We start from the raw sequence: 19,034 nt of genomic DNA, 5'->3' as shown, positions 1-19,034 counted from the left end.
TTTAATAAATAATTTATATGCACTTTACACCACACTTTTTATTTCCGTATATTTAAAATAATTAAAATAAAATAATTATACTGATTAATTAAAAAATCTTACTCTTACTTATTTATCACATTTTATTATCGCTTTAAAATATTTTTATTAAAAATATTCTTTATTGTTTAAATATCAAATTTATCGGTACACATTTTGTTATCATTTATTTATAATAATAGAATATAAAATTAGTATATTAATTAATTAAAAAAATTACTCTTACCTATTTAATACTTTTTATTATCGATTTAAAATATTTATTAGTTAAAAATGTTTTATTAATTAAAAAAATATTTTAGAATTTAAAAATCAAATTTATAAGTATACATTTTATTACCTTATATTTACAATAATAAGCAAGGATGGATGTAAAAGGAAGTCATATATTAATAAATATTTTTACATCAAAATGTCGAAGAACATAAAAATTCATGTTTTCTGCCTCTTCCTTCCTTCTGTCAAAGATTTTGTAGACAAATATCTATAAGGGGGGGTTAGTCCCCCAAATAGATTTTTCAAGTTCAAGTTCATGTCCAACATGAAAATCATGTCAGTCATGTACATGAAGATCATCTTCGCACTTGGTGTTAGTGTTGATGACTTCATGTGCACTGGAAAACAGTTTTCAGTGTTAATGCCCCAATATGAGAAAAATATAAAAAACAAGAGAATCTCTAAACCTTTACCGTGCACTTAATTACAACATAATCCTTAAACCTCAAATTAGGTAAAACAACCATTATTACTACACGAATAAGTTATTTAATGTATAATTAAATATACTAATATATTTATTAATTGAATTAGATATTTTATTGTGCATTAATATGGTAATTACACGAGCCAATGAAATACCTACATGATTAATTACAAATAATAAATAAATAACATTATAAATAACAAAAACGAAAGTAATACGTTGAGTTATTAATTTATTAATAACATATGATATACTTTAACCTTAAAATGAATAATTTAAGAGAAAAAATTGATCTAATCATAACTTTAACACACTATATATTTGTACATAATATATTTTATGTATTATTAATTAATAGTATATTATCAAAAAAATTTAAACTATTGGTTTAATTAACTATAGCAATCGGATAATTATGCCAAAAATAATTTATCAAATATTTATTTTAACAATATTTTAATTATGACTATTAAATCACTATTTTAATATAGTAATTGTAAAATAAATATATTAAATAAATAAAAATAATTATATTTATAAATAAAAATAATTATTTTATAAATAAAAATTATAAATTAATGATTTTTATGAAGATAGTTTAATTTTTCCTAACTTAGGAAAAATTAAACCGTCGTTGTCTTCCTCAGCTACGAGCCAGAGGGCAACGGCGATGGCGACGGGGACGGGCTAGTAGGCAACGACGACGGCCCGCGACGACGGCGGGCAACACCGAGAGAGGGTTGCAGGAACGAGAGAGGACTATGGCAACACCGAGAGAGGGCTACGACAACACCGAGAGAGGGCTGCGGGAATGAAATGGCAGAGAGGGTCTGCGGCAGAGAGAGCCCCGAGAGATAGCCCCGCTCGCCGAGAGATAGCCCCGCGCGTGAGTCATGTAGATGATTCTCAAAATCGGGCGGAAAGCACTTTCCGTTGTTTACTCTTGGGACATAAACTCCTGAGTCATGGATGTTCATGTACATGACATGAATTTCGGCATTCCCTAATGACCTCAGGATATGAACTGCGTAATGCGCATGAAGATCATGTCCTGAGTCATGTGCACTACCCCCCCCCCCCCTCCCCCCCCCCCCCCCCCTAATTACTGGTTTGGCTTCTAGTTTTTGTATCATGACCTGAATTGGTGCTCTCTTATTGTTTAGGTCTAACATCCTCATAAAATACTAAACGCCCATCAAAATCCATTTCTAGATCATTATCCACATCCAAGTTTCGCTTGAGCTGCTCCGATGACCCAAGGGGTGCTCTTGTCTTTTGACGGTCTAGGACGTCAAGTGAGTCATTTTCCAATTGATCAAAATGGTCTTCTGCCAAACTCTTCCCTGCGCCAATAGGTTCTACAAATGAATTTGGCAGACCTATCCGATCTTTTGATTGATTATTTCCAGATGGGGAGATAAAATCTTCAACCTACATGAAAGTAGGAAAAACAAATCTTAACGCATTCAACCTATGTTGAAATGATACAAAAAATACAGAGGAAACGATATTGGCTAAGAGACAAAATATAAGTGATCAAACTTGTTCGTTGTAGAGATCAAATACAGTGATATAAAAATAAAATCGTGAAGTGGAAATGCTATTTGAGTTTGAGAAATCAAATAAAATCACCGAATACCCTTGGTAGAGCCCCATATGACTTCCCGATCACTAAGAACCGTACCTCGTCAATGATGGGGGTCGGGTTTCATTGGCTAATGGACACCCCTGTAGACAACTCAGCTTAGTTTGAACTAGACACAATCCACCCTCCATTACCCAACCTACTCTTAATTAGGCTCTCTACCCATCCCTAGGGACACATGGAAACTTAATAAAACATAAACAAAAAAAAAAAAAAATCATATGGTGGTTATTTATAACACCCGAATCTCCTCACCACATAGCAAAATCATTCCATAACACTTGAAAAATTATTCAACAACATTTAAAAATTAATCGAACTAGTTCTATAGCACATGACTAGTCCTAACAATGCAAAAACACAACTAAGTCCAAATTCACTAAACACCCCTGGTAGAGCCCCATATAACTTCGCAGTCACTATGAATCGTACCTCGTTAGTGATGGGAGTTAGGTTTCGTTGGCTAATGAACGCCCCTACAAGCGACTCAACCTAGTTTGAATTGGACACAACCTACCCTCCATTACCCAACCTACTCTTAATCAGACTCTCTACCCATCCCTAAGGACACGTAGAAACTCAATAAAACATGGACAAAAAAATACCATGTGGTGCTAATTATAACACCCGAATCTCCTCACCACATGGCAAAATCATTCTATAGTACTTCAAAATTATTCAACAATATTCTAAAAAAATTAAAAATTAATCGAACTAATTCTATTGCAGATGACTAGTCCTAACAATGCAAAAACACAACTAAGTCCAAATTCATCGAACACCCCTAGTAGAGCCCCATATGACTTCACAGTCACTACGAACCGTACCTCGTCAGTGATGGGGGTCAAGTTTCATTGGCTAATGGACGCCACTGCAGGCGACTCAGCCTAGTTTAAACTGGACACAACCCACCCTCCATTACCCAACCTACTCTTAATCAGACTCTCTACCATCCCTAGGGACACATGGAAACTCAATAAAACATAGAAAAAAAATATACCATGTGGTGGTTATTTATAACACCCAAATCTCTTCACCTCATGCCAAAATTATTCTATGGCACTTCAAAATTATTCAACCACATTCTACAATATTTATAAATTAATCGAACTAATTCTATAGCAGAAAACTAGTCCTAACAATGCTAAAACACACCTAAGTCCAAATTCACCGAACACCTCTAGTAGAGCCCCATATGACTTTGCAGTCACTACGAACCATACTTCGTCAATGATAGAGGTCGGGTTTCATTGGGTAATGGACGCCCGTGCAGACGACTCAGCCTAGTGTGAACTGGATTCAACCCACTCTCCATTACCCAACCTACTCTTAATTAGACTTGTACCCATCCTAGTAACTAGGGCAAACACAAGAAACATAAACAAAACACAAAAAAAAAAAACCCACGTGGTGGATATTTATAACACCCAAATCTCCTCACCACATGGCATGATCATTTCATAACACTCCAAATTTATTTAACAACAACTAGCAACTGAAAATCCTGCAAATCTTATCTCAATAGAGTAAAATGCAACTTCATAAATCAGAAAATTAAACTAGCAACTTCAAAAAATACAACATTCAGTGGCATAGGAATCCATAAACTAAAATACAAAAAATTAATAAATACGAAGAGGGATATTTAATCAAGTTTCAATTAAACTTTACAATAATTTTAATCTATCTGCAACTCACAGAAATTTCATTAACATAAAATCAGTAATTAAACAATAAATCACAAAAAAAATTAATACAATAATTATACACCTAAATTCAAATCAATATTATAATTAAACACAGTAATTAGATTCAATTAACAAAAGCCTTAAAAAATCACCTTGGTTTATCGATTTCTGAAATCAAATTCGGGTTTGGAGGGTGAGTAGGGCTTCGATTTTGAGAGAAGGGGCGGTGAGAGAGTGAAATGATAGGGTATTAAGAGAGGGGGTGTTGAGAGGAAATTATAGGGTTTGTTTTTTAGAGAGGGGGCACCAACGAGGAGATGAAAGGATAGGCTTCGGTTTTGAAAAAGGGGTGGAGAGAAGATGAACAGAGGGGAACAGAGAAGAAGAGTGAGAGATGTGGCTAAGACGAAGTCTGGGTTGAGAGGAAGAGAGGGCGGTTGAGAGGGGAGCATCGAGGGCTAGCTCGAGGCCTAGCGGCGGTGGCAATTGGCAAGGCGAGAGGGCGAGAGGAGAGGAGGGGAGGCGAGAGGAAAGGAGAGGAGAAAGATCGAGTGGGGAGAGAGAACGAACAAAAATAAGAAGAGAGGGCTTACGTGGTGCTAGATGATGTGGTGTCTTACCTGGCAGATGACGTGTTGTGGCACTCGATGTGTTTATCTACTCACGTAGTGTTGATGATGTAGTAACACGTAATTAGTCAAAACTTACATGTCACCTTTGACTATACACGTATAAGTGGACCGGTCAAAGTTGGATATTTTTTAAAATAAGTTCAAAGTGACGTAATTTATTGAAATAAGTTTTTTAAAATGGTTAATTTGATAAAAATCCCTGATTTAAATAAAAGCGCTTAAGCAAGATGAAGTGTTTTTCACGATTGCCACTTTTCTGCTCGTCACCGATTATTTATTCTTTTCTAATATCGATGCATCGTAAAAGAGTACGGTGGTTGTGTCATGTCGATCTCTGTACCAACACGTGTTTGCTTAATTCCTAGCCTCACGGTGAAATTGACAACATCGCTTTGGTAGTATCCACGGGTAGCCAATTCTTCTGTTGGATCCGATTTATCTTGATAACGTCATGCTCTTTTAAGTTAACAAAACGAGTTCCAGCGAACTATGGTTCAATTTAGAAACTCGTGAGCCAGCTCCTTCACTTTAAGGAGGGCCCAAGCGACTGCATCAGGTTTCATTCTTGCTCTTTTAAGTTAACAAAACGAGTTCCAGCGAACTATGGTTCAATTTAGAAACTCGTGAGCCAGCTCCTTCGCTTTAAGGAGGGCCCAAGTGACTGTATCAGGTTTCATTCTTCCTCTTCGGGAATTCGGGATATCGGGAATTATTAATTACTACTTTAATTATATTTTAATATCGTTTATTGTTAAATGCATCTTTGAATGTTGTTTACGAATAGCAACCCTTGGATGACATGGCCTAACTTAGAATAATTAGTTATTGATAATAATATTTAATAATTATTGTTAATTAGAACAACTATATAATCATTAACTAATAGAATAATAACTAATAAGAACTAGCTTAGTACTTATTACGTACTAAAAGAGTAATATTAATTATTAAGTACGATAATTATTACTAAATACTAGTAATATAGATTTTAAACAATTACTATTATTAATTTATTTCAAATTGAGCAATAATTATTGATAATAAGTCAATAATATAATAACTAATAAATAATTTAAATTTTAATTAATAAAAATTATAACTAATAAGTATAGAGTAATAGTAATTATGAAGTATAACAAATAAGTATAGTAATTATCACTAATTTTAATTTAATTCCAATCAATAACTTAGATCCATAATTATTGAAACAATAGTTAATAAAAATAATAACTAGTAATTAGAATAAATCTGTAATTAATAGAAGTAATAACTAATAAGTAATAAGTACTAATAGATTAATTTTAATTATTAAATATGATATTTATTACTAAGTAATAATTTAATATTAATAATATAGGTTGAAGAATAATTATTCATTACTAATTATTTCTAATTGATAACTTGGACCAATAATTATTGATAGTAATAGAAAATAATAATTAGAACTAATGTTTGGGATAAATCTGTAACTAATGGAAGTAATAAATAATAATCGAAATAGATCTATAACAAAGTTTAATCATTTTTATTTTAAATTAACAATAGTTAATAATAAGAATAAATCAATAATTAGTAATAAGAATAATAGCTATTGTTATTTTGATAATTAGATGATAATAATTAAAACAATAGCTAATGTTATCTTGATATCTAATTTTGGTATGAAGAATAACATTGTATGTCTTGAATTACCTTATTAGAATAAATTGTTGGGATGAAGAATAAAGATCGATTGTTCACCTTTAACATATAAAATTCAAGACCAATGTACCTTTTAACATTGTTCATTCCGCTTGAGTCACTCCTTATGTAGCTAGGTTGATCCACATCTTAACCCATATGTGAAAAAGAAAATCAGTTTTGAGTTAACTTAATCAAAGAGGGAAGTTTAATCAGTTTGATAGTATTTGATGTGTTTGTTGTTTACAAGGCAAGAAGGAACAAGGATTTTCTTAGCATAAGATAATCATTCAAACTGAAATACATGCTGAAGTCCACAGAGTGGAGGCCAAAACAAAGATCATATTGTTCGAGCTTATTTTGATAGCCAAAATGAATCTTTTTTAAGCGATCCACATGAACTTTGAAAGAGCTACAGAGCTAGCCCAAGGCAGGACAAAATGGTCGACACAAACAGGTAGAACCCTTCATTGATCCTGAAATCAGTGGGGAGATGGAGAAAATGGAGGTGGAGACTCAGCTTTTGCTTTTATAGTAAGGATAGATCGAGTAAAAAGTCTGTGCTGCAGTGAGAATCAAGATGTAAATTGCTGCAAGAAGCGACAGAAACGCCCAGGGGCTTCTGAAATACTCGTGTATCAAATTGGCCCGCCACTCGTTCCACCTCTTCTTGCAGTAGTCGTTAACCTGCTTGTGCACGACATCCAGACTGCTCTCAGGATCGAGCGTGGCGTCTTTAGAGAGATGGTTGAACAATTTCGCAACAGCTTTATCACTGCCCACTGCGTTTTGGATAATCCCTTTTGCATGGAGAATGCTTACATCTTTAGCCGAATCGATGATATTGTCCATGAAGAACACGTAAGAGGTGACTTCGTTGCCTGCTCCGACATGAAGTCTCTCATACGCCATGAGATTCAGGAATATTGATTCAGTTGTGTCGTCCACCACAATTTCAGGGAGTCTGAGAGTTCCTTTGTGGAAGCTGATGTCCTTGAGGCTATGGGTTTTGCTCTTCTTGAACCGGATCCCAGCCTCGTTGAGCTCCATAGCTGACCGGATGAGCTCCCCCGTACCCTCCTCGGGGAATGAACTAGGTCTATGGTCGGGACCTTGAAGCATGCTCTTCTTGTATATGTCCAAAACATGGAGGCCTCGGCCAACTTCTGGGACGTGAAGGTGGTTGGTGCAGAACCTCAGGATGAGCTTGTTCAAAGACTCTTCGTTCTTCAGGGTAGGTTAATCAAGTTGATCAAAATGAAAAATTAGTCATTTAATTTCATGTTCATGGTCGATCCAGCATTATGAAAATGAAAACATGAAAATGGATAATAATCATCAAAATTAAAGATAAAAGACAAGTAATGACATGAAGAATAGGAGTTCACCATGGAATATCGTGCGCTTTGGATGGCAAATAACCTCTCCAGAACCAGAAAAGGAATCTGGTTTTCAATCATCAACATATCTCTTCTGATGTAAGGCATGTTGTGGAGCTTCCCGTGGGAACTAAAGATGGGATCATTGGAGGCATAATCGTTAGTGACATCATAAGATGTCAGTAAAATCTCCAAAACGAAACATCCATCACGAATCATCAACTCCAATAATCTGTTCTTATCCTTCCATTCTTTCGCGAGCCCTTCATACGAATCCATCAGTTGGTCTGATACTGCCTCTAAATCCTTCCAGCATTCTTCCACTGTTTTTTCCGATCTCTTGAAAAAGTGTAGGAGAGCTCTTTGTTTGTGTTCCTCCATTGGCAGCAAGCTCTCATCTCCGTAATGGTAGGGTCCGAAAGAGACGACCTGAGGCTTGTAGGCCTTTTGGTGGAGCTCTTTGAGGCAGTAGGGCACCTTGTAAATGGAGTGCTTCTGCCATAGCTTCTTCTCCTCTTCAGAACTGACTTTCTCGAGTTTCCCCTCGACTTCAATGACCCAGTTCTCCGCCATTCTCTGTTTATTTCTAACACTCTGTTTGAACTAGGACTGGAAGAACGAGAAAAATCTCTGTTTGGTTATAAGACCTTCAACTCATCAAAAGAGATTCAGTCTCTTAATTCTGAGATCGAGTTAGAGATTTTCTCTCGGAATAAAATGGGCTTGAAGTGTTCGACGAAATTACAGGAGGATATTGATGATCTGAACTGACAAGAGAGGTGATTGAATCTTGTTGATATTAACCCAATGTCAGCTTTAAGCAGTCTCAGTTATAGCAAAAGCGGCTGAAGAATACTTGTCAATGACATCTGTTGGAGCGTGGGAGAATCTAATTCCACCCAATATCTGCCGCAAAGTATCCGGTGACCAGCTTATGCTCCCGTTGCTTTTTACTAAACTAATAACACATGAAACTTGATTTCGTATTCGGTCTTAATTATTCCTTCCTTCCCATGTTAGAAAAGACGAAGCTGGGCGCTGCGCTATCTGGAGTTCTGGATGGGAACTGGAAATGGGATCCGCTGGCCCGGGATTCCTTTACGCATGCTCTGGGTTGATTCAAGAACGCTGAGTAATCCTGTAAATCCGGTGGTTGAAGATTGGAAATTTAACACGCAAATAACTCAAAGCTGAAAAATTAAATTCAGTGACAATAAATTGGTGTGGATGCATAACTCTTTGCTTCCTTGTGTGTATCAAATTCTGGCGTACCCTTCCTTAAATACTATGTCCTTCCAGTTCTTAAACATGTATAGAATTAAGAAATGTATACGATCTGGACAGGACTTTCTATGCCTTTACTCATAATTGAAAATAAAATCTAAAAACAAAACAATTTCCAAGAGAAGATATCGAGAGCAAAGTTTTCAAAGCTAAGGAGATTGTGAACGAGACTGAGAGAGAGTTTATATGTCTGTCTGATCCCCTCAATGAATCTTTTTATACGTTTCACTAAAGGTTAGAATCCGAGTGCAATTAGAATTGTTGAAACCTCGAACTTATTAGGAAAGCATCCGCAAGGATCTTATACAAGGATGGGTCCGATCGATACAAACAAATAATTCAACAAGAATCTCAAATTGACTAGGACTATAATTCTCAAATATGCATGATTCCAAACATGCTCATGTAGTTTCAAAGGAGGATTTGGAAATGAAACCGTCATACCTTTTAAAATTTCAAAAACTCTCCAAGATTCCCCTCCATTTTTTAAATATTGGAAATATTGATATATATTTGAAAAGACAAAAAATTTTAAAGTTCAAAGAACTAGACATTAGTACATTGTAATTTTTAGTGATAGGTGTCTTTCATACTTGAACCTTATCTAGTTGTAATTCGCTATTCGTTTTGGTCCAAAGTGATCAACAAGTCATGAATTTGGACTTTTTGTATAGGTTGTAAGAACACTAAACAACTAAACGTTGGTCCTATATTTTGTCTTATGAGAATATTTTAGAGAATAAGTCTATAGCCTCCATTTAGCTGTGGCCCCATACTCACACATACATTAGTAATACCTCCAAAGGTATATTGCATCTCTATATCTCACTACAATAACCTTGATATCATTAAAGTATTACAATCTCCTTCTATTTAATGAAGTCGAACACCTACATCATAGCGATGCGATGTGAAAAAAATCACTAAAATTTGGTGCTCCTACCTGCTATTAATCAACTTGTTTTTTTCTTTGAACCTTCGTATTGAGATATCCAGTAAGATAGGTTAGGTTGTCACTAACTGTGACTCAAGAAATAAGATTTAGTCTCATTCACAGAGCTCTCAACTGGTTTAATGTAACTTAAAATTATGAATTCGATGGACGTGAGCTATTGGATCGAACTTGAGTTGTATACTTGGAAAATAAATTCAGTGGATGTGAGCTACTAGATCAAACTTGAGTTGTATACTTGGAAACCATATGTAACTACTATACTAAAAATACAAACGAAGTATAAATTATTAATAATATTGAATATGAGATTTAAGTTGGTATTCTTAATTACTCTTTTCTAAAATTAAAACCTTTTTACAACTCATTTGTGTGTAGGTCTATCTATACCTATATCTAATTCAATCTAATGGATCGGGTTCTGGTAAACTCAAATAAAAGACGAATGGAGCCAAATCATCCATCATGATGCTGATAAATGACATTGAAAAATGCATAATGGGAATACCACAATGCAAGTCATTCCTAGTTTATTGTGTTTTGCCTTCTCCTTTCTATACAAACTTTGCAACTGCCACAACATACACAACTGCTATCAGACCTAAACTAGACCGGCCAATTGAACAAGGTTAAATAAGATTTTGACCTTCCATTGACTCTCATATATATTTGATTCAAGTTTCAATCCACACCTCCAATTGACTAACTAGGTTTTATTAGTTAACTAACTAACTCGATCGAGTCATATAAAAAATGGGTGGCATGGAGGAAGTTTTTCATGGGCGTCCAATGTCAAGATGTCTATTATTTCAACCATTATCATGTAAGGCTCTTAACATAAATTTCAGCCTAGCTATGAACATCCACCATCTCATTCTATGTGTTAAAGAGGATAGTGGTATTGTATGTAATTAAGTGAGTGAGTGGTATGAGTTGTAATTATGTAATAACTTAAGTTCTTTTTCTTTACTCATGTATTAGGGTTTTTACCCTCACGAACTATAAATAGAGGTGGAGGGGACAACTCAACTTCATGCTTTCACTATTCCCCTCTTGAAACCCTAGTTCTCTAACACTCATCCCCTCTCTTCTCCTCTCCTTGCTCTCTTCTCTCTTCTCTCTCTCTCTTCTCTTCTTCTCTCCTCTCCTCTCCTCTCCTCTCCCCCTTAAACCTAGACTTTCTAGCGATGGAACCATAGAATTTAACATGGTATCAAAGCAGGAATTCTAAGGTTCTTAAAGCAAAGCTGCTCTAAGGTGTTGAAACATGCAAAAAAGATCAAATTCCAGCCATTAGAGGAAGTTAATTTCTTTTTTCAAGTTTCAGTAATGTCCTACATTAAATATGTGTATTAAATCCCTTGTTCATTGCTTAAACTCATTCATTGCCATGTTAGAATCAATCCCAATCTGTTTTTAAAATCTATGCAAAATAGAGTGCAATTTGGCCAAAATCATGGATGAATTTGAGTTTTTAAAGTCCTTATTGTTGCCTTGATTTGATTGGTTTAGCATGCCTTAACTTCACTTTCATAACTTCAAAAATTCTTCGTAAATTATGGATTAAATCTCCAATTGTTGCTCAAGTTATTTGCCCTATAGGTTCATGAAACCTTAAGTTGAGGGTTTAAAGTTTTTTAGAAAGTTTTCCTATTCATGGTATGTTTGGAATTACCTTAAAACCCAATAATTTTTAATGACATATTCAGATTAATTATCAATGTTCTAATGTTGTTCAAAGTGTTGGCTTAATAGTGTAAAGTTTTTTTAAGTCAAGTCATACTAGTGCCCTTAGATTGATAAACCTTGCACAAGTATGGTTTTGAGTTAGTTGATGACTTCAATCTACAAATTCTGTACTTGTTTTGTTGATTGAGAAAGACCGATCATTTACCCTAAGGGTTAGTCTAAAGTGTGTTTGTGTGTCTTCTTTAAAAGGAAGCCCTAGTGGTTTTGTTTTCAATAGCTGAAATTTCAAGTAATTCATCGTCTTCCTCGAGTTATTTTGATTTTAACAAACATGATCTGTTGAGAATTACTACTATTCCTCTCAAGGGTTTGAACAACTATGTGTCTTGGTCTTAATCTATTAGCAATTCCTGATAACAAGGGACTTTGCTGAATACTTGGACCAGCCACCTATCCATACTGATGATGTTTCCTATCATAAGTGGTCGAAGGAAGATATGTTGATTATAAGTTGGTTAATTAATAGCATAGAATAAGTAGTTGTCAACAATTTTATTCATTTGAATACAACCAAGGATATTTGGGATACATGTTTTTATTTATATTCTACACCTTGCATCCTTCAAAAAGTTTATGACATATTTGAGGAGATGTGTAGGACAAAGCATGAAGGGAATTTTCATGAATATTTCTTCTAGTTCCCAAGGTCTACTTTAAGAATGGATAGTTGATCGACCATACTCAACTAACATGGCAACTTAAGCAAAACAGCTGGAAGATTTTGTATTTGCCATGTCTTGCTAATTTAAAATCTTACTTGGATGTTGCAAAAAATCAAGTACTCAGCTCTTGAGCCAGACCCTCCTTTAATGATGTATGTGCAACAATCCTTAGGATACCAATTAAGGTATTTGCTCCTCTAGTTGATCAAATTGAGAATTCAACACCGTTTTCCCAGAGAAGAGGGAGTAACATTTTTGGTAGAGAAAAAGGAAGAGGATGCGGGTCATATGGTGAAGGTAGAGGAAAAGGAGGTAGTAAAACCAGCCTCAATTCCTCTACCATTGGCTAGCAAAGAAAGTGTACTTTTTTGTGGTATGAATAATCACCTTGTTGAAATGTGTTGGAGTTTACATGGAAAACCTGATTATTTTAAGGCCAATTGAGCCTCTACCACATCAGCTCCCAAGGAAGTATTGAGTGAACCCTCAAAAGGGAAGACACTATTAAAAGAAGACTTTGTTTTATTTCATAAGTTCAAGAATGGCAGCCCCTCAAAATACTACTATAACCATTGTTGCCACTACAAGTTTGTTCTCCATGGACTCAAACTCTAGTGGTAATTCTTCATCTTGGATTATTGATTCTAGTGCTTCTAAACACATCACTGGTAACATACATAAGTTTTCGAATGTGTCACCATGTACTATGAACCGGTCTGTATCCATTGTAGATGGTTCTCAAACCAAAATTCAAGGCATTGTTACATAAATTTTGTCTCTATCTCTCTCGCTTACTGATTTTTTTAACCTTAATTTCCACTTAGTCTTATGTCTGTCAGTCAATTAACAAAATAACTTAATTACTTTGCTACCTTTTTTCTATATCATTGGGTTTTTTAGGACATTAAGGCGAAGCAGATGATTAGTGGAGGTCATGAGAGAGGAGGTCTTTATTTTATGGATCCTCTAAGCTTGACAGTTGTAGCGGCTACAAATATAGAGGCAACCAAATGGCACAGGAGGCTTAGCCATCCTTCTTTACCAAATTTGAAGTTATTAGTTCCTTCATTTAGTTGTCTATCTACGTTTTCATATGAATTTTGTTAGTTTGGAAAACATCACAGGACTCCTTTTCATTCCAGATAAAACAATGTTGTTTCTAATCCATTTTCTTTATTTCATTCCGATGTGTGGGAGCTAGATAATGTCCCAAATATTTCTCAAACTAAGTATTTCGTGATTTTTGTTGATGAACATACAAGAGTTACATGGATACTTAATGATAGATAGATCTAAAGTATTTACTATATTTGATATGTTTTGTACTATGGTGGAGACTCAATTTCATACAAAGTTTAAGATATTTAGGTTTGATAGTACAAAGATATATGTCTCCTCTCAGTTCCAATTCCTCTGTCATAAAAGGGGAATTATCCACCATTCCTCATGTGTTTACACGCTATAGTAGAATGGTGTATCTGAAAGAAAAAATAGATATCTGGTTGAAGTTGGTCTGATAATCATGCTCTTTATGAATGTCCCATGATTTTATTGGCTTTATGCAGCTATTGATAGCACGTGTGTTTTGGTGTACCTCCTTTTTTCATAATATGGAGCATCACCAAAATAATTTTCTCCCAAAGCTATTAAGTGTATTTTCTTGGGGTACTAAAAAACATAGAAAGGGTATGTATGTTACTCCCCAGTACTAAAGAAGACATTTGTCTCTGCTGAAGTCACATTTTTTTACCAACCCTACTTCTCAACTAGTTCTCCTCCCTATTTTACACCTTCTACAAGTATGCCAAACCAAGTGTGCTCGTTGATCACCAACTTCCACAATATGAGCAGCCACATGAGGACACTCTCTCACCTCCTAATATGCTCTCTCATCTTTTCATGTTCCTAGTACTTATGAAGATGTCTCAAATGATTTAAGTTGGAAAGCTGCCATGTATAAAAAGATTCAAGCTATGTATAAGAATTGCACTTGGATTTTAACCTCTCTCTCAATCACCAAGAAAGTTGTAGGGTGTAAGTGGGTGTTCACACTAAAGTATAATCCTGATGGAATTGTTGTTGGATATAAAGCAAAGTTAGTTGCTAAGGGTTATACGAAATCTTATGACATTCATTATGATGAGACACTATCTCCGGTGGCCAAGATGAATTTTGTTCAGATCCTTATTGACAACGGTTAGCCAATACACCCAAAAGACTGATCTGTTAGGTGCGGAAAACTACCACCTACAAGAGTGGACGGAACTACTCTGACACCCACCCCGCCCATTCTTGACCGCCTCTCACGGGATTCGAACACGGGATGTGCGTGCCCAGCTCTGATACCATGACAATGGCTAGCCAATACACCCAAAAAACCGATTTGTTAGGTGCGGAAAGCTACCGCCTACAAGAGTGGACGGAACCACTCTGACAATTATATCTCTTGCAGCTAATTTTAAATGGGTATTATATCAGTTGAATGTAAAAAAATGATTTTCTACATGGTGACCTTTAAGAAGAGGTATATATGATTCAACCACCTAGTTATGTGGTCGAGGGTGAGAAGATATGTCAAGTAAAAAAGACCACCTACGAGCTCAAACAATCTCCATGGGTTTGATTTGATAAGTTTAGCAAGGTTGTTACTCAACTTGGTTTCAAAGGTATGAAAGTTGTTGAGGAGTAGGTATAGTAGAGTTTCACATGACTCTCACAACAAGAAGTCTTACAAAGCCAAAATTATTATAGGAGGTTCACAAAAGAGTCTCAGTTTAAATGTGTTTTAGTTATGTTAGTCTTCTATTTACGTTCAATTGTTCTAGGACTTATCTTTTAGTGTTTAACTTTGGGTGTAACTGGGATAAGGATAGTTTAATTGTAATTGAATTCTACTTGTTTTCTTTATTATAATTAAAGACTCATGTACTCAAATTACATAAAGTTAATAAAGTTTTTTTTTCAAAAATTCAACAAAAGTGATATTCTGTATTCACCAAAAACATCACTCTGAGTGAAGATCCTAATGGTTCTGTGTGTTGATGACATTGTTATTACTGACAGTAACTCCAGTGGCACTCAACAAGTCAAAGAGGAATGAAAAAGGGAGCTCCAGACAAAAGACTTAGGATCTTTATGTTTTAAAATTATTGTAACTGGAAATATAATTATTTCACAAAATAGTATTGGATCTTTATGTTTTTCATATAAGATATGTTTTATAAGGTCAAATTAAAAAATTAAAAAATATTATTTTTTTCGGCCAGCAATTTAAGGTTTCCTTTTTAATATTCAAAATTTCCAATAAAATTGAGAAATTTCTCTGCTCGACTAAATTTCCCTTGAAGAGATTTTGAATATTTTCTACCGAATTTTATTTTCAAATATCTACCAATGAATTATTAAATTTTGTGTACAAAACTTGTGGGAGAGAAAACACGCTCGCAAATTCTTCCCATGAATTTTTGGTTGGAAGAGGTTTTGTTGACAATCTTTTTTACCAATACGGTTAGTGATATTTCATTGATAAATATCTTTTTTTTTGTATTGATGTATTTTGTAGAAACTAGGCATGGTAAACTAGACATATAAAATTAAACAAGTTCAGTGTATGGATGGGTTTTTCTAACTCCAACCTATTAGGATTTATAACCCAAAAGCCCTTTAATATAGTAGAAATTACTTTTATATCATTAGAGTTATATGGTAATTAATAATTTAATATGGACTTAAATGGTAAAGAATAAATAGGTAAAATTATCCACTTAATTAATTGAGTTAATATTTTATTTCTATTTTATTTAGTAACTAAATGGTAAACAAAAAATCATTAAACAGGAAAATTAACACTCCTTATTTGTTTAACTTAGATGAGGTTTTAATTTTTTTTCTTGATATTAAAGAGGGTAGATTAGGAAACTAAAAAGTTGGTTAGAATAAAAGTTTATTTTTACTTAAATATTGGGTTTGACTTTGGGAAAGAAAAAAGTTAGGCTTTTAGTAGGAAACTAGACCTTCTTCTCATTCCTCCGACCCCAAAATATCAAAACCCCAACCCCATCTCATTAGATATTCCTCATTTGACACTTTAAATGGTTTTTCATTTCATATGTAAGCTATTTACTCCAATTATTATTTTTCTCCCAAGGAGTGTAAGAAGGTGTTGCTGTTAGTGGTGGACATTGGGTTAAAAGAGGATTCGACCCGATTTGAACCGATAGAGGAGGTGATGGGATTTAACTTTCACTCCATGGGATTGAACCGAACCGGTTTGCAAATAGCTCGAGCTCGGCTCGGTTAATTGGATTTGAAAGCATTTCGAATCGAGTTCAAGTAGCAGTTTGCGCTTGTTTAAGTAACCAAGCTGAACTTGAGTGAGCCGCAGTTCGGTTTGCGAGCTCGCGAGCCGACTCAGTTACTAAATAAAATTAAAACCCCTTTCGCAGGTTCACCTCTGAGGACTCGACAACTATGTGAGGAGGGGAGCTTTGTTTTTGAGTTTTGACTTTTCGTTTCAATTTTGAACTATTTCGAAATTGAAACTCTCATTCTCAAAAACTCTCTTTCGAAACATTCAAGAGCGACGCAGGTTGCCATATTTGAAGATGATGATGTAAATTTTCTTCCTTGCTACCCTATCATCCCTCATGAATCATCTCTCAAGGTTAGGTTTTGTGAAAAAAAAAGATTATATTATTAGGGACTATTGTATAAGGGAAGGTAAACTTATAATTTTATTAGAAATTATGGAAATAGAAACATGTGTCTGTTAGAGATCGAGTAGACAATCTTAAATTTTTAGTTCTACCTGCATAATTTAAGAGACCCAGGTCTACTCGAATTGGCTAAGTCATCCCTTTCTTTTTCAATTCAAGATTCAATCTTCCAAAAACTATGACAAAGGCTACCCCATTGGTGAATATGTAGGAGGAAAATTTGAGCATTTTAAGGAATTTATGATTACAAAAGAAGAGAAACAACAATTCAGTGCTCGTGCCAACAAAGAGTGATAACTCAAGTTTTTCAAAAGCAATGTGTGTGTCCGTAGGTGGTTGTTTGAAAATAGAACTAGTAATTCATTTGAAGAATTTACCACTTGAAGAAGCTATATGGGAAGAGGAGGATTCATTTAGAAAATGTTGACACAAATAAAATTATTTAAACTTGTTCTAGTTTTATTAGATTCAATAACTCATTTACTTGAAGTTAGTTTATGTTAAATTGGTAGACACAAGGGCTTACTTGTGTAAGTTTCATATTGTTAGGGACTTTTGTATAAGGGGGGATAAACTTATAATTTTGACAAAAATTATGCATTGGAGACCTAAGCCTTTCTCCAATTGGCCACATTGTCCTTTTATTTTAATTCACTAGTTCAGAATCTATTGGCATCAAGGACACCTCTTCTCCCTCTTCTCCCTCTTCCTCCTCTTCTTCTCTTTGTCATAGATCTATTACTAAGACAAAGAGGGGGAGGGAGGCACCAACCCTCTCCTCTCCTTATTTGGTGCCAACAAGGAGGAGTTTTGCTCTCTCTGTCATCATGGTTGGGAGGGTGGCAACTCGTACCCGTCATTGACGAAATAGAAAGGCAAGGGATGACCAAACAACCCTCCCTACTAGTGTGCATGGGAGGGAGCAACATCAATTAAGCTAGGGAATCCAATCAGGTCAATCAGGTTTTTGTTCTTCTCCAAATTTTCTTCTATGTGACCCGAAGAGGGGAATGGATCCCATTGAATCTCGTTCAATCGCCTCATCCTATCTAGGTTTTATAATTATGTTTAATATTGATGTTATAAAAAATGACTTGATCATTAACCTAGGGACGCGATTGGTTCTAGCTGAACTTGGGTCATCTATTTTGGTAACTAAATTTGAATTAACTCGACATTGCCCTACCAATTTGTCCTCATAAGCACGTGATCAGCTTAGATTTTCAACCCTGACATTGGCATGAAATTGCTTCCTTATTAGCAATGTGTTGCTTTGAGTACCATTTGTTTGGTAATTAAATTGTTTATTGTATTTTTCTTTACTAGTTCTGGTTAAACACATCTAGAGCCCCATAGAGTTACCATGACCCATGAGTTCTTCGGTATCATCATGTCTTTGCTAATTTTTACCACAAATCACCTGACAATGCCTTCTATCTAATTTGCTATTTATTTGTGTTATTACATCAAGAGGGAGAACTCTATGAAATTAAAGAAGAAATATTACAACCAAAGAGTTATCTATCTGCCACAACAAGGAATACAAAAAAGTGGCCCTCATTCAATTTTTTTTCTAGCTACAGTACATTAGTCAGCCTATGCACCAAATTTAAAATATATGGAGCAAACTTCTAATATAATCTTATAATCATATATCTTTTTAATCAAGTAGTCCCCTATTTCACGTCTAACACATTGGATGATGATGCCTCTGGCCTTTAAAGTGGATACACAACAAAGCCTTCAAGTCTCCTCTGAAGCGCCCCATCCCGCATGACCTGGATTACCAAACAAAGACAATTCCATATGACTCTATCTGTCCATCTATTTTCAACTTGCCTTTAGGCTATTGAAATAGTCTATTGTTGTAATTCGTTTTCGTCTTTTAACTTGATTTGTGTTGCTT

General features: G+C 34.9%; 1 protein-coding gene across 1 annotated transcript; it reads right to left on the bottom strand.

The window, feature by feature from the left end:
• Nucleotides 1-6,903: 6,903 nt before the first annotated feature.
• On the bottom strand, nucleotides 6,904-8,339 carry LOC137945228 (UPF0481 protein At3g47200-like). The gene is made up of 2 exons (XM_068791007.1): nucleotides 7,776-8,339; nucleotides 6,904-7,614 (listed from the first exon to the last, which is right to left on the bottom strand). The coding sequence occupies exons 1-2, from the start codon at nucleotides 8,337-8,339 to the stop codon at nucleotides 6,904-6,906; spliced, it is 1,275 nt and encodes a 424-aa protein (XP_068647108.1).
• Between the last annotated feature and the right edge of the window lie 10,695 nt (nucleotides 8,340-19,034).

The sequence above is a fragment of the Aristolochia californica genome, unplaced genomic scaffold, assembly GCF_029961685.1.
Source record: "Aristolochia californica isolate CCGP_79_NKW_82.1479 unplaced genomic scaffold, dmAriCali1.0.hap1 SCAF_1, whole genome shotgun sequence".
NCBI classification, from domain to species: Eukaryota; Viridiplantae; Streptophyta; class Magnoliopsida; order Piperales; family Aristolochiaceae; genus Aristolochia; species Aristolochia californica.
The sequence above is the reverse complement of the archived record's forward strand: the minus strand, read 5'-3'. Positions and strand labels throughout refer to the sequence as shown.

What these genes read in the sequence shown, in the direction of transcription:
- LOC137945228 (XM_068791007.1), bottom strand. Translation starts at nt 8,339, where the DNA reads ATGGCGGAGAACTGGGTCATTGAAGTCGAGGGGAAACTCGAGAAAGTC. An exon ending in AAAGCGCACGATATTCCATG is followed by an intron (nt 7,615 to 7,775) that starts GTGAACTCCTAT and finishes CCTACCCTGAAG; the next exon opens with AACGAAGAGTCTTTGAACAA.